At 41.4% G+C, this 25978-nt stretch overlaps 1 protein-coding gene across 3 annotated transcripts in view; it reads right to left on the minus strand.

The window, feature by feature from the left end:
* LRIG3 (leucine rich repeats and immunoglobulin like domains 3) overlaps positions 1-2425 on the minus strand; it is a 44989-nt gene extending 42564 nt beyond the window's left edge. For all 3 annotated transcript variants that reach the window (XM_064448482.1, XM_064448472.1, XM_064448463.1), the window contains exon 1: positions 2056-2425. In XM_064448482.1, coding sequence (XP_064304552.1) covers positions 2056-2261 — 206 coding nt within the window. In that variant the 5' untranslated portion in view covers positions 2262-2425. The remainder of the gene's footprint in view (positions 1-2055) is intronic.
* Positions 2426-25978: the final 23553 nt, after the last annotated feature.

Genomic DNA, 25978 nt, shown 5'->3' on the forward strand with positions numbered 1-25978 from the left:
CTCTCCATTTGGCCGAGTAGACACACAGGCAGAGGAAGGTATAAAGCCTAGCGCAGGCCTCGGCATTCTCAGGCACAATAGCTTTCCCTCTCCTGCTTGGGAGATCTCAGCCTGCATATGTGGAGAACATGCCGTAATCGTTGTTTTCCAAACAGGATTGGAAAGCCTGCAATTAAACTACTAGCCTTCGGCTATACCTGCTATGGACTTCCATGGAAAACACAGTAAACACATACCAATAAAATTCATAAACATCTGTAAATGCACAGTTTGTTGCAACAATAATCCAGGCTATTCAAACCTTTTTTGCCTATGCAAAACTGAAAGGCATTATAACCTTAAACATTGCGCAATCCCAGCTCCAAGTACTGGAGTAGCTGGAGGTAACAGACAACAGCCACACACTCTTCCTTGCTCTCTTATTAAGAGGAGGGGGGAGGAAGAAAGAGCAGGGTACTTCTAAGGCATTTGACACAAACAAAAGAAATATTTACACAAAAGCGGCCAGACCACATGGTTTGGTGACACCTACAAAGATGTACTCCTGTGAGTTTAAGAGCGAGTGACACAGCTGTCCAATGAGTAATCACAGCAGGGTTTCTTACAACAGACCAAAGCTTATTTATACAAGTGGAACTTATTTTCTCACACTTTTAAAGGAATGTGAACTTACATAAGGACAATTTACTCTACCAAGGGAATTCTAATTAGAAAAACCTCCCTTGTGCTAACAAGAAAGCCCTGCAATGTGTTTTATTGTCTCTCAGTAACATAAGTGGAAAAGACAAATTTGGATTACTGCTAATGCAAAATGCTTTTTAAAGCAACTCTAAAAATGAAAGTTCTGCGATTCCCCCCCCTTTTTTTTTTGTTTAGCATGCCGTCACACCTGAACTCTTAACAGTGCTAAACTTAGCTAAGCTAAGAAACTAAGCTATGAAGCTTAGCTTAGTATCAAAAAAGCCTCATGTTTTGTCAGAAAACTTATGTCAGCGTGCTGAAATAGTTCAAAAGAACAGGAGGGATGAAATTTAATAGGAAGCAAAGCCAGTTGTTGAATGTAAAGCAGATCCGGCATTTGATTCGTACACTTCAATCACACAAGCCAAAACGAAAAAAAAAAAAAAAAAAGAAAAAAGAAAAAAAAAGTTTCTTTCCCCTCACACTTTCCTATACCCCTCCTGGAAATATTCATCTCCCAGAGCCATTCCTATGCTCAGTTCCATATGGTGTCAATACAGCCATCCACATTTCATGAGTAAAGCAGCATGACCTCCAGACGAGGCAATTGAACAGAATTAGCCACAACTAATTGAAAGTCTTCCTGTTTACTTTAAAGTCCTTATCTCAATCTCCTTTGGAAATGTAATAGAAAATTAATACGACTAATATAGAAGATCTCTGAGTGACAAGTGATTAAAAACAAATGTGAGAAGTCCCTCAGCTATTTTCAGGCTTTTAGAAAGCTCCCGTAATTTATGGTTTGTCCATAAAAGTTTGTCACTGAAAGTAAATTTTCTGCAGATGGCGTTTCTGTACGCCTTACGGCGGCTCGGTGCATCCGTGCCACCGGACCGAACGGGGCAAGCTCCAGCCGTAATAACACCACCAAACCCAAAAGTAAGGGAGGATGAAGAACCGCACAAATAAAACCGTGACCAGCTTTCCCGACACACAAATCAATATTAACTGGACGACTATTGCACGTTTCCCAAGAAAGCCATCAGAACTTTTTTACGCCCCCTCTCAAAGCACCGCGCAGCGCTCCCGGGCCCGATCGCAGCCCGCCCGCCGCCGCCTCCCGGGGCCGCAGCCCGCCCGGGGGACGCTGTCCCGTCGTCCCGCTGCCGCCCCCCCGACAGCTCGGCCGCCAGCCCCGGCCGCTGCCCCACTCCCGCTCCCGCACCTCCCGCTTCCCCATCGCCACGAAACCCACGCCTGCCCCCACCAAAACCCGCCCGCGGACGGGACCCCGGCCCCCGGGGGCAGAAGATGGCGGACGGGCGCGGCCCGGCGCCCCCAGTCCCCCGCGGTGCCCGCCGCCCCGGTACTTACAGCTGCACCGCCCCCCGCGGCAGCCGCTCGGGCAGCCGGCTCAGCTCCAGGCGGCTACAGGCGACGAGGTGCCCGGCGCAGCGGCAGGGCGCGGGGCAGCGGGCGGCGGCGGCGGCGCGGCCCCCCAGCAGCGGCGGCGGGGGCAGCAGCAGCAGCAGCAGCAGGGCCAGGAGGGCGGCGGGCGCCGCGCGGGGCCGGCGGGGCATGGCGGGCTGGGAGCCGCTGCCGGCGCTCCCGTCACTGGCGCTCCCTGACAGAGCCGGGCACGCCGCGACCTCCCGCCTCTCAGCGCGGGTGGCGGCTCCCGCTCATGCCCCGGAGCCGCCGCCAAGGGGGGAAGGGAGTGGGAGAGGGGCGGGGGGGGGGGGGGGATGTAGAAAAAAAGTAAAGGGAGAAATCGGGGGCGGAGGGGGGGGTAGAACGGGGGGGCGCAGCGCCGCCCGCCGCCAGCCACTCCGCAAACTTTCCGCCACCTCAGCCCGCCTCCGCCCGGCCGGGGGAGCCCCGCCGCGGCCCGCCCCACTGCAGCCCCCTCCCCCTGCCATGTGACACCCGCAACCCCCGCCCGCCCCGGCCCCGCGGGGCCGGGGGGCGCAGGGCGGCGGGACGGATCGCGGGTGGGCTGCGTCGCGACCCGCTACTGCCGGGCCGCGGCGGAGGCCGGGGCACAGCGGGCCCGCTGCCCGCCCCGGTTGTTGCCGGCCTCGCAGCACGGCGCGGGGCACGTGTGGGCCCTTGCTTCGCACCCCGGCCTCTCTGGGGGTGGGAGGGAGCAGGCAGGGGGCCCTGTGTGCCCTCGGGGTCGGGTTCTGGGCGCCCTGAGCATTGCCCACCGCAGGCTGGCTAAGGCGTGAAGGCGAGGGTGCTCAGGCCCTGCCACTGTGGGATTTCCCTTTGCCACTGGTTAGCACGAGTCGGGGCAATCCAGAAGCTGCTCCAGAGGCCCCAACAGGTTCCCAGCCAAGCCTGGGGTCACTGGCATGTAAAAGGTGAGGTGAGGTTAACTCCTGCCTTCCGGGTCCTGCGCGGCTAGTCCAGACACCGTAATTAAGCCCATTATGTTCCCCACAGGATCCCAGCTCCAGAGGTTCAGGGAAGTGGGCAGGGCATACAGATTCCACATCTCTGAGGTAATCTATGTAATTTAAGTAAATACCTATTGTTCAAGTTCCATATGTAAGCCCAGACCCTGCGATGGATTCAATTACTGTAGGCTTCACACACCCCTACTCTGGCAGCAGCAGACGTCAAACTGCTCACAGACACTGCTTTCTCTCCCACCTTTATATCTATACATTTCACCTGAAGGACTATAGACAGCTTAGACACTGGGGACCTGGAGCCTCAAAAGCCTGATAGCTCCGATATCAATATTTTCAAGGCTGAAACTTTGACCCTGTTTTTATTGTTGCCATGTGTATCTCAGGACAGACATTAAATTAAAGAAACTACATTTTAAGTCAAGGGTCATGAATTTGCAAGCCAAGCAGGCAAGTCCTGAGTAACTACAAACATTCACGTGCCACTGTTAACACAACTGTTTCAGGTACATAGTGTGCGCAGAGCTCTGCGGTGTTTTGTCTGCTTGTGCTCTGTTGACCACTGGTGCTTCTGAAGGAAATTACTACAGGAAAACAAACAAAACACTGCAGGAACACACGTTTTTTTCTGTGTGTAAAAGCAAGCAAGCAAGCAAACGAACGAGCAAAATACAGAATAAAAATTAATTAGTATATATTTACAAGTTACTCTCATTTATTTGTTGTAAATGAAAGCTGTCTTGGCAGCATTGGTGTATCATAGTTCTTCACTTTCTTTGCAGCCTTTTTCCTTTCAAAAACATTAGGTTGAAAGCCTGCGAAACACTGAGCTGTTCTAAATATCCGGTATCCAATGCTAAATTAAGTTTTTTGAAACTATCCATTATTCGCCTGTACCTGTTCCCACTGAGGTAGGTGGGAAAGCTTCCTTCTGTTTCAAAAGTGCCAGCATTTATTGTAGCTGTCCACTATACTAAGATACAAAGGCACTTGAACGTGTTGTGTTCATATTTAGGCAAAATATGCTGTACGTGCTACTTTTGCAAAGTAATCAAAAATTCAAGAGGAAGACCTTCATGTTTATGATGCTCCAGAGAATTATTGAGCACCTTACTAAAATTAAAATGGATTTAAAGTAACTAAGCCTTCTACTACGGTTCCCAGAGTATACCTCAAAGGGCCTCTTACTTGGGGAAAGTGAGCTTGTCTTATCTTGAGTGTTGGCAAGGGCAGTGATTCACTGGTAAGTGGCAACAGACTAATTAAGCTGTCAGTTTTAACATCCAAGGGAAATAAGAATCAGAAACAAAGCATTCTGAACTTATTTTATCATAGCAGTCAATAATATACACAGTGCATATGTAAACTATGGTACAAGAGAGAATCTGAGAAAAGAAAGCAGAAAAAAAAAAGATGAAAATGTCAAAAAGGGCGAGAACTTCTGTTTTTGTAATTTTGAAAACCACTCATGCAGTCATGGAATCCTGTGCCCTTAGAAAAACCTAATGCATATTTAGTGCTAATATATGAAGCTGTTTTAAATTAAGCAAGGTAAATCAATTCAGAAAATTAATCCATTTGTCTTTGCAGCTTCTTTTATCAGAATACTCAATAAAACATTTTAGAACTGATTATATTATGAATTCTAAAATGCTTATGTGCTGTACTTCAGAGCCCATGACAGAAAGTCTTTCTTCCCACAGGGCTATTTGCTCTCTTCAAGAACTCTCAGGGACCAATTCTGCACCTGGTACAAATGCTGCAAGAGCTGGCAGCCCCGAGTCCCAGGGCTCTCTTCATCATTAGTCTTAGGCTGAGAGTGCACCATGACTGTACCTAAGCAAATACAGATGTCTCCTTCACAGGTTTGGCTGGACTGTGTCTGCCCTAAATAAACTTATATCAAAATGAGGGGTCTCACATTCTTCTACCCTGTTATCTCCACATGTAGCAAGGGATTTCTGCTGACCCTTGTTTGGCATCAGTATTAGCGTAAATGCATATTCAATGGGATTAAGGAACAGATTTGACTGAAACCCCATCAAAAATAATAACAACCCTACCACTTTAGTTCTGATTTGGAATAATTCCCTCCTCTGGTTTTCCATGTAGCTGCACAAGGAAGAGGTCTTATTCATTGTGGTTGTGCAAAGACAGGCCCTTTCCATGGAAGCCTGAATATAGGTCAGCCTGAGGGGGTGATGTTGAGGAGGGGGAAGCACAGCTGCAGAGAAGAGTTCTTGTAAAACTAGACCCTCAAGCTCTGTGGCTTATGAGATTAGGTTCCTTCACGAGACTACCGAGCATAGTAGTCTGGGTGAGTTGTTAGTGGAGGAAAGGAGGTTGCATAGTGAACTGTAGACCCTTCACTGGGATGTTATGGGTTGACTCTAATGGTGTTTTTTGCACTCCCTGATTATTTTAAATCAGATAAACATGGCTTTACAGATTCAAGTCCAAACATATGTTGTTTAAAATATGTGTTCACTTCAGGCAAAAGACACACCCAGAAGCTAAGTATGATGTTTTTACATATTATTAACGCATTGAATCAGGCACTGCTTTCAAGAAACCTACCTCCAGAAAAGGTCAACCTCAAATCAGGTTCATTTTAGCAGATGACTAAAAGTAATCTACTTCTTGCTAAATTAAGCAAAACTCAATTAAGATACTGTACATTTTTTCTTCTGAGTTAAATTTAGAACATATTTTGTAACATTAGTGACTTGTAACAGTTTGATTAATCTAAATTCAGTTTTTAGTCAGTTTTCAAAGAACTCTCAAGTCACTACAAGAGGCAATTGCATATAGTTCTATGTAGTTCTGTAGAGTTAAATCTGCAGTATTTATGTCAGAAGGTCAAAAGGAGTGAACAGGTACATCTACTAAATGATTATATCCATTAAGGAGGCCACCCTGGGAATTAAAAGTCTCCCCATGTACTCCTGGGTCACCAGGTAATCTAAGTCTGTGTCTAGTATTCATTTCAGATTTTCTACTTTTCATGGGTGGTAGATAAAGTGATTTAGGTAGTGTTCAGCAGCCAAAAGCAGAAGCAAAGGAGGACAACATTGCTATGCTCTGACACATCTCAGTTCTGATAGAGATAGAAATCAGTGGCCCATCTATCTACTTCCCTAGCAGTAAATGGCCCTGTAGGAGTATTGGCAAAATTAATGTCTTGTCTATTTATTCCTAAATCTTCCCAGTTCCAGTTTATTTCTAGTCAAAGAAGATGTTTAGGACTATCTGGGAGAAGGAAATGAAGAGTTCATTCTCTCAGGATTATCACTCCCTATTGCACATTCCCCAATTCAATCCGCTAAAAAAAGAAAAAAATCTTAAGGCTAACAAAACTGTTTTCTAAAGCCGCAGCTGGAGAGAGATGAACCAGTAAGAACATCCTGCTTGAAAAACAAAAGTGAAGCAGGACATGCTTTTTGTGGAGACTGCTTGCATATGCAAAATAGCTTGCAATAGGCAATAGAAGGTTTTGCCTCAGGCGCCTGTCTGGAAGTTACTAGAGTCCCACGAAAGCTCCCTCTTGGATGCAGAATACCCTTTTGACTTCTTTCCTTTGCATGTGTAAATAGGAATCTCATCCAATATCACAGAATATTTTTCACAGAAATGACTAGAAATGCAAAGGTTTCCCACCCTCCTTTTCGTCTGCCCACTGGGTATAGCAACTGGTATTGCTTTTAGTTTATAATAGCACTAAGACTTCTTGACCACTTATTTCAATTTCTGGGATTAACCATTGTAATTTCACTTGCATTTGAGGGAAACAGTAAAATGTTTATAAATAATTTCCTAGTAATTGTGAATCTCCTACTAGTGTGTCATAAGTCCATGGTGAATATCCCAAGGTACATAGAGAAATTTATTTTTGGTAGTAATTATACTTGACTTTATGTGATCCAACACTGAAACCATGAAAACCAAATTATGCATAATTTGAATGCTCTGATTACAACCAGAAAAACCATATGAACTCTTTCTGAAAACTTTGCCTAGGGCAGAAAATGTTCAGCTTTTATAGAATTCATCCAAACAGTGAGTGTTTGCCTCCATTACAAATAAACTTAAACATCCTAAGGCAATCCACATTAGTGACGATTGTTAATGTCTTCAAGTCATGTCCTGCATGGGGCTAAGTGGGAAGTTAAGTGCATGATTGGAAGGACAATTAAACAATCAACATCTACAGTGATGTAACTTCAAAGAGGAAAAAAAGAAGAGTTAGTTTTATGTCATTAAGGAACACTCAGGTTAAAATGTTGTCAATTTGAATAAAAATAAGTAGATGTAATTTCAGGATGGTGTTGCTGTAATAAAACACCTGCCAGGTCTGTCCTACTCGTTGTTTTAGTTTGTTGGGGTTTCTAAAATAATCTTTTAAAATAAGTAAACAGTTTGTGGTAAGAAAGATCAAGAAGTGGCCAAAAAGGGAATCTGAAAGAGGTGCTGTGTTGAGTCTAGCGGTGACTCTCCCAGAAAGTAACATCTCCAGGTCTCCCCTCCTCCCCTTCCTTGGGGTGGGGGATTACTGCACCTGAAACATGAACACATTTTCTTCTGCCAGAGGAGAGGCATGGGTTCTTGATGGCTGTATTTGCTTAAATCATCATGGGCAGACTTGGTAAGGTGTCAGTGCTATGTGCCCCCCTCCACCATGTTAAGTATTCACCACGGGTAGGTGTGTAACTCTCATTGAAGTCAACAGCTAAAAGAATCTCACAGTGAAATCAGTGGGAGTTAAGGCCTAAATCTTTGAAGAGTTTAGGTCTGATTATCTGTTCCAGGGGGGAAACAAGCTGCAGCTGGGACTCATCTTGTGTAATTTTAGCAATTTGGAAGTTTGGTATCTGTTCTAAAGCAGTTGTCTTGGCTTCTTCTGTAGTTAGTGGAGAAAGACACATCCAGAGAGTGATTACTACCTTTCTAAAATAAGCAATCAAGGCATTTGGAATGAATCAGCCTCTGGAGGTTTTTCTCCTTCTCTGTTGACTAGAAAGAGACTTATGACTAGTTTAGACTAGACCCGGAATTTTTAGATGATTCCCACTCTGTGCCTTCATACACATGAAATAGCTAAATAGATAAATATGTATACATATTTCTCAAACTTTTCCAATTATAGGTACCTTAAATGTTGTTGTTACAGTAATAAGCAACATTTCTCACAAATATGAATTGTAGTTTTTAATTTTTTTATACTCCTCTAATAGTTTGCTTTGTTGTCTGCTGATGTAGCAAGCTGTATTAAGGGTTTAACAGGTTAAATCTTATAAGGTTTAGTAAAACAAAGGGGAAGTGCTATTCTTAAGTCAAGTATCATGTACAAATACAAAGCGAGGACCCTGTGGAAGAAGACCCAGTAGTGCATCACAAGCTAAATAAATCTGTGTCAACAATGAAACGTCAAAGAAGGCATTTTGGGGTGTATCAGTTAGCGTTTCGTCTGTGAGAGAAAGAAATAATGTCCTGTTGAGGGCTGAGATGAAGTACTGTATCCCATTTGGGGGTCAGATACAAAAGGAGAGGAGTGGCTAGGAATGGAGTGGGGAGGAGAGGGCTACAGAAAGCTGGTAACAGGCTCAGAAGGGCACAGTTTACAGCTCTCACAAAATGAATACCCAGTGCTGCAGCGCAGCAAGCAGTGCTTGAGGTTTTGCACAAAGGAATCCCACTGCCATCCTTGGGAAACCAGGGAGTCATAGCAGACTACTGTCATCTGGACTTGCTCCCCCCTTTCTGCTGTCTGCTGCCTGTTGCTTTCTCAATTATTATATAAAACAAAGTAAGCAAGCACTGTCCCAGTAAGAAGTTGGCCAAACACACATTGCACCACTTCCACAGCTGCCTGAGTGGTAGCTTGCAATAGTCACATTTCCCAATAAAGTCTGACTTTCTGAGCCGGAGCATCAAAGAGCAGGCCGGATCAGACAGCAGCAGACACAGCCTGCTGATCTGGATGGGCCGGGTGCCAGCTATAGCCCAGCGGGAGATGCAGCGAACACCAGACCTGTACACCAGCTGGCCAGGTTGGTGAACAACGGTCTGCAACGCGCCCTTTGTATTGATCTTGTCAGTACGGAATTGGGACAAACTGCAAGGGATACTGGTACAAATCCTGTTCATGGCTCTGATGCTTTTTGGAAATCTTATACAAGCAAAACTTTCTGTGGCCTCTTTCACATCTCTCACATGCAGGCAACGTGGTTTGGGATGCAGATGTCACCTTTCAAATAGCCCCATTAGCTGCCAGCTAACGCTAGAGGCTGAGGTTGTCCATTTCCTAATGGCATAGGCACATCTGCTCTTGGCCCTCAGTGACTTTCTCAAGTGTGTTTTCTGCTAGGGTAAGCTAAGAGAACCATCAGCACATGTTTCCATGAATGTTGTCTGTTGTGAAGTTTTTCCTTTGTTGTTTTCTTTCCCAGGTCTGCAGCTCAGTCATCTCCTCTCAGTCACTGCTCCCCCTCTCAGGCCCCTCTACGCTCTTCAGTCTATCAAAGGAAATATTTAGCAGCGCAGTGAGTTGCACGTGTTGAATCTTGAAATACTTTTCTCATTGTGTGCTGTCATCTCCAAACAAGAAACTTATGGTTCAGGGACTCTCCTTGCATTTGTGGTCTCTATTGCTGTTGCAGCTTATGGAGAGGAAATAAATAGGAGAAAAGGGTGCGATGCTTTAGCATTGCTACAAGGCAAATAGCTCAGTGTACAGTTCTCTTTGGAGAGAACTGTTTGGAGAACTTTGGAGAGTACTGCTGACCTTAGCAGTAGAAAAAGCAACCTTCTAGAAACACGCCAACAGTAGCGTCGGCATCCTACCACATCCTAGGTGGATAAGACACAGTGCCACGATGTGGGTTATTAGGTGCCTTGGCCCACATGTACAGTGTCAAAATCAAAGCAGTATTACCACATACATGATCAGGCTGGGCACCAGTCTGGCAGCAGTGATTAAGAAACCATGGCTTTCACTGAATTGCAGACACTCGATAATTGAGTTATCCTTTGAGTGATTTATGATCAGAAGAGTTTCCATAAGGTTGGCTAAGCTACTTCTACAGTATGAATTTCCCAAGTTTGTGAAAAAGAAAAAAAAAAATCAAAACCCAAACAAAAAAGCTAGAAGCTAAAGTAAACAGGAAGAGGTCTGCTGATCATTTTAAATTTTGGGAAAATTACATCTTGTTTTAATCATAATGAAAAAAAATCCACCACTAATACACCATGTTATCCACACTAATATTTTTCATTCTGATTTCTTGTTGGAAAAAGAGTACTAATGATAAACACAGAATTACTTTCCTAGAATTTTGATAAAATCATACACACACTCACCGAGTACCACATGTGAGTAATATTTCAGTTATCCCTCTGATGTCACTGAGATGGAATTAAAAGTGCTGAAATTTTCAGTGATGGATATTTCACCGCAGCTGTGAGCAATGTGTTCCTCAGAGACTGTGATTCTCCCAGGGCGATGTTAAACCCTTGGACTTGCGTCTTATTAGTAAAATAATGCAATTTAAAAATAGTATCAAAAGAGATTTAGCCAAGAAACTTAGCCTTGTGTATATTTCAGTTTGTGTATAAATTAATCTCTTAGATTATAAATAAATGTGCTTTTTACACATATATATGGCTGTGTGTCATAAAAATAAACCGTAAAGTATGTTTAAAAAATCAACAAGAAAAGGGCATTCAGAGTTAAAACTAAAACCATAATCTCTTACATGGCTTTTGAATGTATGTCATTGTCTGAAAAATAGCAACAGTTAAATATGAAGTGCTAGGATTTTTTTTTTAATTTTTTAAGCATCGCTGCCTGAGTTCCTTTGCATTTCAAGTCTCTTAAACTTACTCTAATGCTTTCCAAATACTTAATTCTCTAATTTACTTTCTTAAAAACGGATGTTTTTAAATTAGGTATATATTTAATTATAAATGTTTTAGAGCAATTCACACAATGAATAATTCTACCAAAGAAGCTACTGCTGACTACTTTGCAAGTGCAAACAACACCCTTTGTTTTTGTCATTATTTAGTGGCACACACTGATCTCCAGGGCTGTAATAGACTATTGTAAAAAGCCCTGATTCGGAGGAACACTGGAGCTTGTATTTAAGAAGGTTCGGACACGAAAGGGAAAGCCTGGTGGGGTGGATGGTGAGAACCCTCCCTGATCAGGACCCCTTCATGAACTGCAAGCATTTGGTAACCCAAAGTAGCTCAAAGCTGTCTATAGCACTTCAGCAAATCAGATGTGCCTGAATAGGCTTTAGCCTGTAGCCTGAGTACCTTTCCATACCCATGGACAACTTCTCAAGTGGACAGGGTGAGGAAGTGCAGTGGAAACAGAGCACCCCTGCGAACAGTTCCTCACACCATTTTCTCAAGCAGCAGTGGCTTCAGATTTTCCCATCCAGCGCGCTGCCTGCTCAGACCTGCCCAAACCACCATTTCCACGGTGTGAGCACAGCTGCTTCTGGTGCCTTACAGGAAGCCAGATCATTATTTTTTTGTTGGAGTTATTTTTAACCTGGGTATTTTCATTCACTTGGTTTGTCATTTGGCCCAGCAGATGATGCCAGGTGCCATGATATGGACCAGGGAACGAGTAGCAAGGCATTAGGGGTCCTGGGTGCAGCTTAAGCTGTTGTTACCAATGAAAACAACATATCAAAAAAATAATTGTGGCTTGAAGAATCTCATTTAATGTGGTGGTAAATCCAGGTTTTGAGCACTGCGCCTGAGATTAGAAACAGCACAGTGTCTTGAAATTACAAAACCTGATTCTGCCTCTTCAGATGAATTCAGGTTTTTTTCCACAGGGATCTTTGTGCTTGAAACTATGCTTGCTCAAATGTTGCCTCTCTCCACTGGTTTAACTTTATGCTGGATCAGATGCAATCTATCTGTAGCTCAAACAAAACTAGTGTGATGTACTAATGATAGCATTAAACCTCATACTGTCCAGTTTATCAGAATGTAATTGCATATTCACACCTGATCTGGCTCCACTTTCATTTATCCCAGTAATGCACAGGTCTGGTATTAATGATCATGGAACCTGCAGTACAAGAAAAACAAGCCCATTTTCATAAGCCCGTCAGACGACACACATTCATATTGCCAGTAAAAAATGTATAGGGGCTCAAAAACTGAAAAATAGTTGGAAGCAAACCAGACAGCGTGCATCAGTGCTTCTGCTTATGTTCTTCCATTTCTAGTGCTGTAGAAGCTTGTCTAAAGCCACAAAGTTTGCATGTGTGCTACAGTTCTATAATGCACATTTTTATCCTGCTTTCTGATTTTGAATTATGTGCAGTTAATGCTCAGACCCCCATTTTTTTATCGTACACGTAAATTCATATATACACACAAAGATATATACACATACACACATAAATATTTTATATGTACTTTAACTTTCTGCGCACGTGATATTTAACTTCATGTACTGCATCCACTTTTGTCAGGAGGTGTAGGGTAGGTTCCAAGCACAACTTTACAGCCTTCAACTGAGACTATCTGTGGCAGCCTCAGGCTCAACAGCCTGGCAGGAAAACCTGCAAATCCTGCTGCACCCCACAGGTGTCTGTGACTTGCAGTGCAGATAGAAACATCAGCTGTGCTGAAGCATTAGAAGTTCCCAAATAAGGAACATTTGCTTCAGCCTTTCAAACTCACCAAATTGTTATGCAACTGCAATTTTAAGTCTCTTTGACGCTAAACTTGGAATATGTGTTATTGTCACGCATACAGTAAATAAGCATCAGGTAAGGGGGATAACTGGAGCTCAGGGGAGTTCTGTTGCATGCCTTTAATGAGGCTGGCATTTCTCCCCATGAAAGAAAAAGCTGGGCATTTCTCCCCATCAGAAAGATGCTGTTCTCTCCCATAGTTAGTAGTACATGCAGTGCTAATTCAAAGTGTCTAACAGTGACCTTAAACACAGTCCTACAGCTGCTATGGATTTGGTGAGTTATTCCAGGAACGTATGTGGTCCATTCTGAGAAATGAAGTAGAGCACTCAATACACTGCATCACGAAATCTGATTTGTTTGGGTTTTTTATTTGATCTGACACAGATTGGGTTTTCAGCTGGAAACTTCAGGGAAGACCAACAAATGGTCTGGAGAGACATTGGAGAAAGATGTCCTGTAGGATGCCAAGGCTTGTATTCCTTGTTTTCATTTGTGGTCTGAAAGAATAGGCAAAGCCTTTTATGTATATTTATAATTGGTAAAGAGTGTAAACACAACAGAGGACAGCAAGTAATAAATGAAACCTGGAGATACTAGAAATAGAGATGAGATTATTTAGGCCTCTGTTCTCCAAACAGTTACACGCATGCTTAATTTTAGGAGTGTGAGTGGTCTTTTAATTCCAACAGACTACTCCCATATCTAAAGACACACAAAAGCATGAGAGTGGCGGTTATGTTTTCTGAAGGACATTAATCATACCAAAGGTTAAATCAATACATTTAGTGAATTGTACTCTGAAATTTAAATTGCAATGGAGGAGAATACTTAGAAGGCAAGAAAATTAACACAAAAGCAGGTGTACAAGTGAAAGATCAGGGAAGTACACTTCTTTGCTTACCACGCAGCACACACAAAAGACTCAATCCCATTTCACCCAACGGGACATTTGGTATTTTCCTTTCATTAAATTCGTATGAAGACGTGGGTGTGACAAGCCACTTAAAAGTTAAGAAGCCTTTGCAAATAATTACATTTATTTGTAAGAAAGAGGCAGCGTATTCCTATGTTATGTTGAATAATAATTATAAATGGACTTTTAAAAAGGTATTTGTCTGCTGTTTATTTGCTTTTTGAGGTTGCCTTCAACCGAGAGATCACAAGAAGCTTTCAGGAGCCATTTCCAACGCATGGTATTAATTAGAGCTCAAAAGAGCAGGCGTATTAGCGCTGACTTTCGCAAAGGGCGAGGCAATTTGAGGTGCTGAACGCCCTCGGTAACGTGCCGTGTAGGGCACAGGGAGCTGGCGGGGTTCTGAGGGTCCCAGCCCAAGCACAGGGCGGCTCTCACGACCCGCGGGGACGTGGTTGGGGCGCAGGCTCCCAGCTGCGGCCTCATGGAAGCCATGGGATTGCTCCTGGGAGAATAAGAGAGCCCCTAAATAAAGCGTTCAGCCAGGCAGCGCAGGTGGGCAATGAACGTGTTTCTTTTCCTTTCTGAAAATAATAATTATCGTTATAATTATATTTGTGCAACTGCACGCACTTCAGGTATTAATCACTTTTGATTTTGCAAATACCATTATCATATACCAGCAAGTAAAGACATTCCCTTTACTTGGAACGACTTACTCAAGGATTTAAAAGCTGATTAATCAGCATATTAAAGGGCACTAATCCTTCTAGAATGTCCCTTGGTAATTACTTTTTCAGACCATCGCTGACAGCTTCAAGTCTGTTTATTCCTCTGAGCTCCTCAGCACACCAAAAAGCTTTTAGTATGGCGAAATGTTCGCACCTTTTCGAGTCAGCTTAAAGAGGTAATAAAGATGTGTTTTAACTAAACAAATGAGAGACCTGTTGTGAAGTCTCAAGATGTTTATTGCCTAAAAAAAAGTCTTTTAACACTGCTCTTTAGATGTTACTTCAATTCTAAATTAATTTAGGATAACTATAAAATATTGAAAGGAAATAGAATGAGGAAATTAGACCCAGAATAATTTTGAAGTCAATAGGATGATTATCACTGTTAGGAATTTTAAAAATTGTGAACTTGTAAGAAACTTTTTTCTCCTTAAGGAATAGACTAAAACGGAATAAAACCAAATGCATTTATGCACTGAAGGGAGGCATGATAAAACCAATTGCACTTGAGGACTGCAAGGCTTGACCCTAATTAGGTTTAAAGGGAACCTTAAGTAAGAGTTATTGAGGGAAAAGATTGTTCTTATGAAAAACAATCCTATCTCTCATTGTGCTGGTGGGAAATTGCCAAGGAATGTATTGATCAAGCGTTTTACTTTGCACCATTCTAACACTAAAGGGGGAGGACCTTGTTTAGGGCAACAGGGTTTTGCATTTAAATAATAAGAAAAGAGCACACAGGCTTTTGTTAATAAAGTCTATTATTTAAAAAACCCCACCAACTCAAATGCAATGATGGGTACCTGTAAGGAACTGGTAGTGTTTCAATTCAAGCTAGTTTATTTCTTTGTGATCAAATATCCTATTGATCTGACAGATGATGGTGCCTGGAAAACAGATCATAAACCCCTGAGTCTGGAGGATGAATTGTGAACAGGCAGATGCCCATTTGCTTCTTGCAGGTCTTGTGAATGCTCAGACTTTTGAAAGGTTGGAACTCATGGCAGGACTAAGACCCATGTGCTTTAGAACCAATGATTTCATAGGAAACTTGTCAAAGCTGAACAAAATAGATGTAATTCCTCCATCAAATGTATTTTAAGCCTTCTTAATGAAATAAGCAAGAAAAGTAACTTCCTTTCCTGCTTCTGAGTTGAAATTCAGTAACTGAAGTACTAGGACATATTTTTTTCAGACTGAATGAGACCCATTCCCCATTGCCTGCAGAATAAATGTGGTAATTTTCAAGCCAAGGCAAGGTACAGGTATAAAACAGCTTAAAAAAGGACTTAATAATGAATGCAGGGTAGTCTATTGCCTCTCCAAAATAAATGCATAATAAAATAATAAGTAATAAATATGTAGTAATTACCTCATACCTATGTAAAATGAATCAGGTATTTCCATGCAGTGACTGATGGCGCTGCCTGGGAATCACATAGTCTGTGAAGGTGTGAGTTCATTTCTGGAATAATTTTGTTAGATTTCAATAACAACAGAAGGTTGTGCTTTGTTTGCGTTTAGACATAGGTAGGTATTTTGTGATTCTTTGATTCAGAGGACTGAGGAAAGCTAGGGTCCTGTTTAGAGCCTGTTCTTCACTGTGCCCAGTGTATTCCCTGCAGCGTGGCCACACAAGCAGGCTGCTACATACTAAGACCCCTGGCAGTTCTGGGTTGCAACCAGGTACTGTGGATGTGAAGTTATCTGTGCCTCAGGCCTTGAAGCAGGCATTAACTCTTCCTTGGATTTCCAAGTGGAAATATGTGGGGTCAGCACGGGAAGCTCCTGCGGCTACCATAGGGGCTCCCTGTCCTTCTGCTTTCCATCTCTAAAACTTTGTGTTATCCAAAGGCAGGAGCTTCCACAGAGTGCAGAGACATAAGGTCATAGAGATACTATAGATATCCATAGATATCTTACCTCCAATAGGTAAGAGACAATAGGTCTCTGTTGTCTCCCTTACATAAGCAGAAAAGACTATCTTAGCGTCAGGCAAAATGGATGTTACAAGTTTAACAAAATTTTGCATACAGAAAAGTAAAATCTGTATTTGCAAAATAATTTTGAAAGGGAACTACTGATGTCCTCTTCCTCCCTCCCTCCCTTGCTCTCCCAAAAATCTAAAAAGAAATATAAAGCACCTATTTAAGAGTGATTTATAGTATGAAGTCACTCTCGGAAAAAAACCAAAGAGTTTATCTCTGCTTTAATATAAGCAAGGACACTGTTCGACATATATTGTCTAGATTATGGACCTGGTCATTTCAGTTTCCATTCAGTCACTTAAGAATCGCCTCAGTATAGAGTTCTAGTATATAAGTCAAAACTCAGTTTCCAACTCTGCCATTGACTTCAAATACACCTTTGAATAAGTGACTTAGGCCCACAGAAGCAGTCAGGTACCATAAATTAAAATGACATTCCTAATCCTAAAACTACTGTTATCAAAATCCTGCCTAGGTTTTGATTGCTGGAGTTCCCCAGTGCACACTGCCAGAGCAGTATGCTAAGAACAGTTCCTTATTTTGTAAGTAAGTAGTTAATTTACCAAGCAAGGATTCAGAGATTCTTAAAGAATATAGTTACTTGTAGACAAACATCTGCAGCCAACATCTGAAAAACTTCTGATGGCTTTCTTAACCATTTCCCTCTATCTGTCAGCACTCTTTTCATTGATTTCCTCACTTGGTTGTGTAAATCTGCTTCAATGTAATGTAAATCCTAATACATATATAAATAATTTACTCTGTTTTAATAAAGGATGATCTCACACTCTTTGTTTTCTCTTTCAGATGAAGAAGGAAAAGTGTCAGCTGCCTCCAACATGACCATCACAACTGTCTGGAGAACTTCATAGACAGACCCAGAGAAAATCCTCTCATAACACTAACGTGGAGTGTGAGGTCTGAATGGGTGATGTTTCCAAGATGCTGTTTTTGGAGAATGCACATCTTAATACCTATCCTTTTTCAGAGGAAATATAAAAATCTGCATTGCGTGCTTATCCTCACTGAGTTAGTACGCGCTCAGCATATACTTATTGAACAGTTTTGCCTGAAGGGAATCTCTCTCCACAGTTTAAGAAGCAGCTAATGAACAGTTCCGGGCCTTATCCCTCCCTTTGAGTTGTACATAAAAGTTCCTTTAGTAACTACTGTGTGTTCTCTGTGAAAGCCTTTCTTGACTTGCTGGGGCCAGACATTATGTATGGCAGTATGCAGGTTTTCTGGGAAGCCATCCTTTCCCTTCATGCGATCGTGGTTTTACTAGTCTTTTCGATGTGCTTGTTTGGATTCTATTTAATGTAGCCTCCAGATTGCTTCTGATGTTTGCTATTATCTGATGTTGTTTCCAAGTCTTGCAGAAAAATCGGGAGTGTTGAGTGTCACTGATCACTGAGATTCCTGTTAAGTTCGGATCCTGGCCTTGGCCTAACTACGTATGAGAAGACTGATCACTGGTAGCTCTTCATTGCTTGCCTTGCCTACTGCACAGCAATCTGCGACACTTCTCCCATTTTTCCACTGGGAAAAAAGCTTTTGCATTTTCCCAGTCCTTGAGGGCTGTACCCAGATCTGCTGACCTCAGTACCTTGGCCTTGGATCTTTGGAACATTATCACCCCCTATCATTTACTGCTTTTTTTTGTTCTGTCATTCATTCTTCTTCTAGAGTGTGAAATAAAAACATTGTTCTTTGATGCATCCTTTTCTGAGGTCCCTCTTTGTATGGTTGATAACTACTGTGACACTCTAGGATGTCTTGCAACTCTGTCTTCATTTGCTTTCAAAGCACCTATTAGATGATAATTTGTGCTTAAGTTCCCAATTGACACTGACTGATTTGTGTTCTACCGCGGGGCATGGAGGCCTGTTGTCTCAACAAGTCAGGTTTGCTACACATCTTTCAAAGATCAAAAAGAGAGTCTCTGCCAGGATTTGTGTGTAAGCTGAGAATCAGTGCACACAAGTAGAAATGATGATAGGGAAGTGCAAAGAAGCAATAAGAAACTCTTGGTCAGCATGGTGTTAGTGGTCTCAACAAAATCAGAGCAACCAGTTGACAGGCTTTATAAGCATCACAGACATTTTTGCCTGTGACCTTAGTTTTGCCCTCCATTCAGCCCCCTTCCTAGAAAACAAAGTACTAATCTCTTGCTATCTTGTAGTTTCTGTAACTTTTAATAATGAAAAGATCTATTACAGATCTCCTGGTTCTGTTGGTTGCTGGACTATGAATATTTTTTCATAGATCTATGTATGCTACTGATTTAGTATTTCTGCTTGTGAAGTAGCTGTTCCCCCAGCTCATCTCAGCCACAGCTCTTTCTCCACATGTGATGAATGCATTGGTGTCAGTTTCCAAATCCTCAGGAACTACTGCTTTATCCCTGCCTTTTTAAACAAAACTCTATCTTGTAGCTTTGTCTGTAATAGGGACTGAGTTCCTGAGGCGTTTGCTCCTTGAGACATGGCTCGCTCTGGAGTACGGACTTTTCTACTGTCTGCCATTCTCAACACTCACAAAAAAGAAACAAAGGTATTGCATTTTGAATATATTTTCTGTTTTGTAGAGCTAGAAGGATACTTGTCTCCAGAAGGCATACTTTGATGTGTATCTCTGTCATTAGTAATGCTGTGAGGGAGTTGTTCCTTACCCTTGCAGCATAACGCCAGTGTTTCAGTAGTGTGAATTGTTTTTAGTCTTGCAGCATGCAGTGTTTTCTTTGTGATGGTTACTGGTGATGAGACCATGCATCCCACTAACTCATCTGTTTCCAGAGAGTATGGCCTCGGGTTTTCATGCTGTGCTAATGCTGCTCCGGGCTGTGCAGTTCTAGCTGCCCTGTAGGGGTTGTGCAGGTCAGGACTAACAGTTTGCTTATGTTCTGTTCTTGCATTCTGTCTGCTTTTACACTGCATAATTAATTGCCTGAAGGATATATTGATTTCTCATAGGTAATTTCAGTATCTGAAAAGATACAACACCACAGTCTGTTTTCATTTTTTCTTCTGGGCACTGCACTCATGGCTTTCCATGTCTCACTGTCTGACTGGAATCTGAACATAATTTTCCCCCAGTTTGCTTTCAGCCTGATGTCTCTACCTTATCACCTGCGTAGACATCTGCTGAAGCTTGATGCCACGATCATGGGCTGCATCTTTCCAGACCTCTCTTGTCCAGTAATGAGAATGTTCCCAGCTGCTGTCTCAATTTATGGGAGTCCCCTTGATGCCTGCTTCAGTTTATAGTGAACACCTTCCGGGGTTGGGATGATGCCCATTGGCATCCATACCAAGTGCTACCTGCCAAAAAGTGTGGGAAAGGTTGTCAGGTGGTGGGGTGGCTCATCTGGCCTGACAAACAAGAGCCCATTCTTGATGAGAGCTGGTTGGGAATTTTCCAGTGAAAGTTGCTTTATTGGAAAATATAGAAACTGGTATGTATCGACCAGGTGGCATGTCTGGTCAAAACCGAAGGCCGAGAGACCTACCACAGAATGGTCTGGCCAGTAATGCAGCGATGTAGAAGAATATCATTCATACCCATGCTTTGCACAACTAGTTCTTTGCGCAACCCCGTGGATGTCTTAACCACAGGATCACCAAGCACTCAGTCACACCTCTCAGCCCCTCATGGTACACTGCTCAAGTTTCTGTAAGCAGTTCAGGAATTAAACCCAGGGCTCTTATACCGTAGTTACCTCCTGCAGCTACTTGGCTGCTCTGCTGTCTTCTTTATGCTTGTTTTGATCAAAGACTCCATGCTGAAAATCTCCCCTTTAAGAGCATTTTGATAAAACTTCATTTTTGTCTCTCAAGAAAGATCAGAAACTGTATGATATTTTCTGGAAAATAATGTAAATATCTAAAGATCTAAAAGTCACAGCTGAAATATATCAGTGCCCTTATCATTGGATGCACTGCTGCTTTCTAAACTCTTATTATGGCATTAAGATATAATTTTAGTATAGATTTTTTTTTGTCTTTGTTTTGCTTTCCACAATATGGAATTGTACCATCCTAGCCAAGACATTTGCAGTCAGACTGACTCTGTCTTGCATTCCTTTATCCTTGCTTCTTCACTAGGAATAACTTCAAACTGGAAACTGAGGAAGAAAAGTTTGCTCCTTGATTAAAACAGTTTATGTTATTTTCACAGATAGAGCAAGAAATTGTCTCATTCTATAACAGTAATATTGTTAATGCCATCACTTCCAGATTGATTCATAATACTCTATTCTTACATAAATGCTGTATTTATAAGAAATTCTTTCTCTGTCATCTTCTAGCATATGAACTGCTGCTGAAGAAGCTCAAGAAAACCAAACACAGTGAAATTTTTGAATCATTGTGTAAAATATTTTCTAATTCCAGAGGAAAGTGGCGGAAGTGCCTTTACTGTGGTATATGAAACTGTAACATACAGCAGCAACGATTCCATTTTCCACACAGGATACGCTTCCAGGATTTTGCTCTCTTGAGGGGTAGCTGCAGTTCTCAGATGGAACTGGCAATTTAAGATTTTTTATATTTTTCTGGTTTTTTTGTTTCACTTAGTGTAAAATTACTTATTCCAGAAAAGAAAATGTTGTCTCTTTTTCTCTGTGGAAAACATAACACTTCACATTTTCTTTAAGTTTGGGAACACTGAGCTATTATTTGAACTTGTTTAATAAATGGGAATTTCTGATACTGGCAGAGAATAACTGTGGAAATATCTTTCTCTCTGCAGTAATCTTTAAGGATTTAAATTGCCCAAGATACTCAATACTTTTGAAGTACTGTTAGCATTTTTACTATTCAGATTTCTATGTGTGTGAATACGAGAAAATGAAGGAATGCCTTTTTCGGGTTTGTTCCTTTGCAGAATTTCAGTGCCTCCTTGCTTCAGCTCTGTTCTTTTAGCTCTGTTTGCCCATGTAACTTAAAACCAAAATGGAAGTGAATCATCTGAAAGAAAGGTATTTGCTTAACAGCTAGTGGCTCCAGCTAAAGAAATCTGCAGTGTCCCATTGCTCTCACACACAGGGTGAGGCAGCCCGGGTTTGACTGCAAAGCTTATAAAGCATCGGGTATTTCTTGTTTAAAGTAGTTACTTTTTTGGGTCTTCTGCTGTGATTTTGGTAATGTTTTAGTTGCTTTAGCCTTTGTTTTCCTAACGAAATGAAGTTCAGAGGACTGAGCAGTCCTGCATGTTTGTCTGTCAGATCATCCCCTATCATTTTTGAAGCTACTATCAGTTTTAACTGAGACAGGAGACCAGCAGCTAATATGCCACTAAGTTTCCAGAAAATAGACAGAGAAAGAGGAGAGGGACCATTCTGAATGGAATGAGGAAATGGGTTGAAGGAGCAGTTTACTTGTAGTGATATGAAAGAACTCATGTAGGGCAATGCTGTTAGACACTGTAGATAGCATCCTCATCATCTGAGGTGGAAAATGTGGCATTTGCCTTCCTCAGTTTACAATATGCTCATTGTGTCAGACTCTCACTACAATCAACAGGGAAAAATAAGCACTCATGGAGCTAGACTCCATCGATTTTGTTGACTATATCTCCACTAATCATAAGGAGTGCGCTTTCGCCCCCACTTCCCCTGCATTAGTTCACATTGCAGATGTATTCCAGGAATGGACTCAGGAGGCCCCAATTGTTTAATGGGCAGTCTGGTCCACAGGACCAGACTAGAAGTCCAAAATAAACCCCTCTGAAATAAATACAGCACCAGCTTGCATCTACTGGTGTGCACTACTTGCTCATGTAGTGTGAATGTATAAGACAGGTTTTACTTTAATAAATTATTGCAAAGGCATCCTTTTTGTGCTCTCTTTGCAGCTAGTTCATGTCAATTTATTAGCAAGGTGTAATAGTGCTCTGCTGTGTTTATTCTACCTAGCATCAGGCAAAACTCTCAGTGTTGGGGTATTTCCCTGTTTTCCCTTGCTCTGCTGCAATTGCTAGAGCAAGAGAGGGTATGTTAAAGCTGTTCAATTAAAAACACACATTCCTGTGTCTAAATGAATTAAATGGTAACAAATTTGAGGTCAATTTATTATAACTTTCCACTATTGCTACTGTAACAGAATAAAACCAAATTATTCTACTGTCAACAGTCTTTGGTTATGGTGTGGAAGAAACTTTTCCACCATAAAAAGTCTGAGATTTGTTATCATCTTCATTGAAAAAGAGACCTTGGCGGGTTTCGCAGAGCTGATTTTGACTGTTTAAAGTGTCTAGCTTGGGTGTGATTCAAAACTACACACTGAAAATAAAAGCCTAAATTTGTTACAGCTAATATATCTTAGAAGAGTTATTTAAATCACTTATATTAAACTCCGTTCTGATACAATGAACATGTGATGGGGAAGGACTGCCTGGCTCATACAGCCCATTCCCTTGTACACAGAAGAACATAGATTTATAGTCCCTGGTTTCCATAATTTTCATAGTGTTGAATGTTTAGGCCCTTGAGAAAATGGTGACCTGAACATTCTCTTCTTTCTATGAAAGAGATGCAGGTGAATGTTCTCTCTTTATGTATCCACAAGTCTTGTATGATCAAGGCATGGGTCACCAAAGCTTTTCTTGTTAGCTACCACCACTGGCAGCATGATGTCAGGTATATCACACGTAGCAGGGGCAGCTCTGCATGCTGTACCTGCATGTATGCTGACTTCAACATGTGCGGGTCATGGATCATGTCCATACTACAGCCTGATTTGTGCTGTGCAGTGGGAAACACCCTACACTCAGGTTATCTAGTGCAATTTGGAATGACTCCACACATTTCAAAAGAGGAAAAGAGTTGCCAATGCAATTTAGAGCAAAATCTGTGTTTTTTGCCCTTGGAGTAATTACAGAATGGGTTGTGTTTACAAACTGTTTTTTGGAAAAGTGTTGCGTTAAAGGTTAAGTTACATACAGTGTGAGTAATGTTCTGCATATACCAAATACCCCTGTGGGCTAGTTAAGGAAAACTAGTCAGCAATTCAAGCAACATGTTATTTTGACATAGAAGATCCACTGGTAGGAATGACAGAGAGGTAAATAGCTACCCAATTAATTTTTATCATTATAAGGCTTTTATGTTTCTCCTGATTAAAATGGGGAAGGTTTAATCACTGGCCTTGAAAAGTAATTAGAATGTAGAATGAAAAAGAATTTAGGGAGAAAATTATGAAAAGAAAGTATTGCTATTATCTGTTCTGAAATCTTCATATATTTCTCTATTATTTTCCAGTTTTCATTACTACTTTTTCCCTGGAGTAAGTTCACTTGGCTGTATATGTACCTCTGATGAGCTATATTGCTCTCATTGATACAATAGAAGGTCAGAAATATTGAAGACCAAATTAATTATTTAGACTGTTAGCTTCACTTGTCCATTTATGTGGCAGTCTCACCACAGGCACATTGTATGGTTACAAGTAAACAAACAAGCTCCTCTCTAGGTCAAAGCATGTGTTCAGTTAAGGTTGCATTTAAAAATAAATGATGTGTTAATCTTTTGTAGCTTTTGATTTAATGTGGTTTTAGTCAATTAATAGCTTCAACAGTAAAAAGGATATAAATATATGTGTCAAAACTGGTTAATGAGAAGCCATGAATACGTTTAGAAACTGGCTTTGGAAACATGGAGTACCTTGAAATTGTGTTGCTCATGTCATTTTCTCTGAAAATGAAAGCTTAAAAATCCCAAAACATAGTAGTTCCTCCTGCCTGAATAAAAAAGACTTAATCTTCATCTCTGAACATCCTCCGTTTGGTACAACCCTAAGAAAATGGTCTGTCAAACTGTTCCTGTATTCTCCATCTCAGGAGGTGGTACAACCGTGACGAGATCCAGCTCTGTCACTGAAATTGTTTCTGGACTCTCTGCATTGTACACTGGAAGAAAAGACTTAAAACATCCAAAAAAGTGTTGAAAAGGTAACATAAAATAATTCTTCCCATATTCTGTATTGTCTTTCAATCTTAATTTCTAGTTTGTAATATACCATATTTCTCCTGCTCTTGTCCCTCCTAAAATCCATCTCCCCCTGTCAGCATGGCCCTGTCTCCCTGCATGTCATTACCATGCTTCTTTACTTATTTTCTATCGAGAAAATAACATTGTGGTTAGCTTCTGAAGGGTAGAACCTCTTAAGACATCCTCTGTATGCATTTCAGTCTGGATGCTGCTTGTGGGCTCCTTTGCATTCTTTTAGGTTTCAGCTACTGCACTGTTTTCTTTCAGCATATTGAAAGATAATGTCTGATTCCAGCCCTCTTCACTCAGGGGAAAATTTTAAGAAGTGGAGTTTCCTAGTTACTCTAGATCCAATGTCAGAGAAGCACTTAAGTCACAAACTCTTCAAGACCCAAATATCCAATTTGCAGGCAGTTAATGGAATGCCAAGTGAGGGTAAAACAGGCTACATTTATCCTTTTGATTAGTGTGCACTGACATGAGAAAGATCATTCACTTTATCAGATGGATTATCACAACATCTAGCACTTCTCATTTCAATGTGTACAGAAGTACCTGGATTTTTAAAGATTTCCCACATGTCAAAGATCTTACTGACAATAATGAGAGCAGGTAGGCACTGACCTATCTTGATAACTTTTTCTTTTCCTTTCAAAGCTTTAAGATTTTGCAAATCTAAATTCAGATCTTCCAGTAAAGCATATTTGTCCATATGGCTATCGGCTTCTCTCCTTGTAAAGTGGCAAAAATATTTAAAATATTATTTGCAGTATTTTGAAGGGAAATAGAACGTGTAAAGCAGCGTTTCAATGCTCAGTGTTTTAGGTGTTTGGAATTATTTCCAGGACCAAAACCGCTTACTTAGAGGTGCAATCCCAGGTTCATATCAGAGTCTAGACTCCACGTCAAATATTCTGAGTACTTGGAGAATATTGAAAAGACTTTCTTGTTCTTTGTAGTAACATACATTTACATTTCTTTCCCAAGCAATGCAACAATGATATTTTAAAGGAAAAACAACCCGAGATTCACTAATATTAAAAATGAACATGAAATATGAACTGGCAAAGTCTGTTAAACAGATGATAGAGCAACCATAAATTTTACTTAAAATACTAGACTCCTGTGTTTAATTCATGGAAACATTAATTACAGTGGCAAACTGCTCCTGACAGGCAACGTATAACAAGTCTTCAAATAATAAAACACACCTAATTTCATCTCAACCCCTCTTCTATAAACAAATGCATGAGTGTGTCTCCAGAAGTACACGGTCTCATCTACATGGAAACCTAAATATTTAAAATTAGAATCTGTATTGAGAGGGAGGGTTACTATGGAGGGACTTGATCTACAGCTGCTGTTTAATACCAGCCAACTTAAATCTTGTGCCAAAAATGTCTAGTGTTTGTTTTCTTTTGTGAAGAAGCAGATGATTGTCCAGATGATATCCAGATGATTAAAAGGAAGCTGAATCTGTATCCTATCAAAGCCCCTCTGAAGCTTATCCATAATTTCTCCTTTCTCTCCACTTCTTTC

The sequence above is a fragment of the Phalacrocorax carbo genome, chromosome 1 (genome assembly GCF_963921805.1).
Source record: "Phalacrocorax carbo chromosome 1, bPhaCar2.1, whole genome shotgun sequence".
NCBI lineage: Eukaryota > Metazoa > Chordata > Aves > Suliformes > Phalacrocoracidae > Phalacrocorax > Phalacrocorax carbo.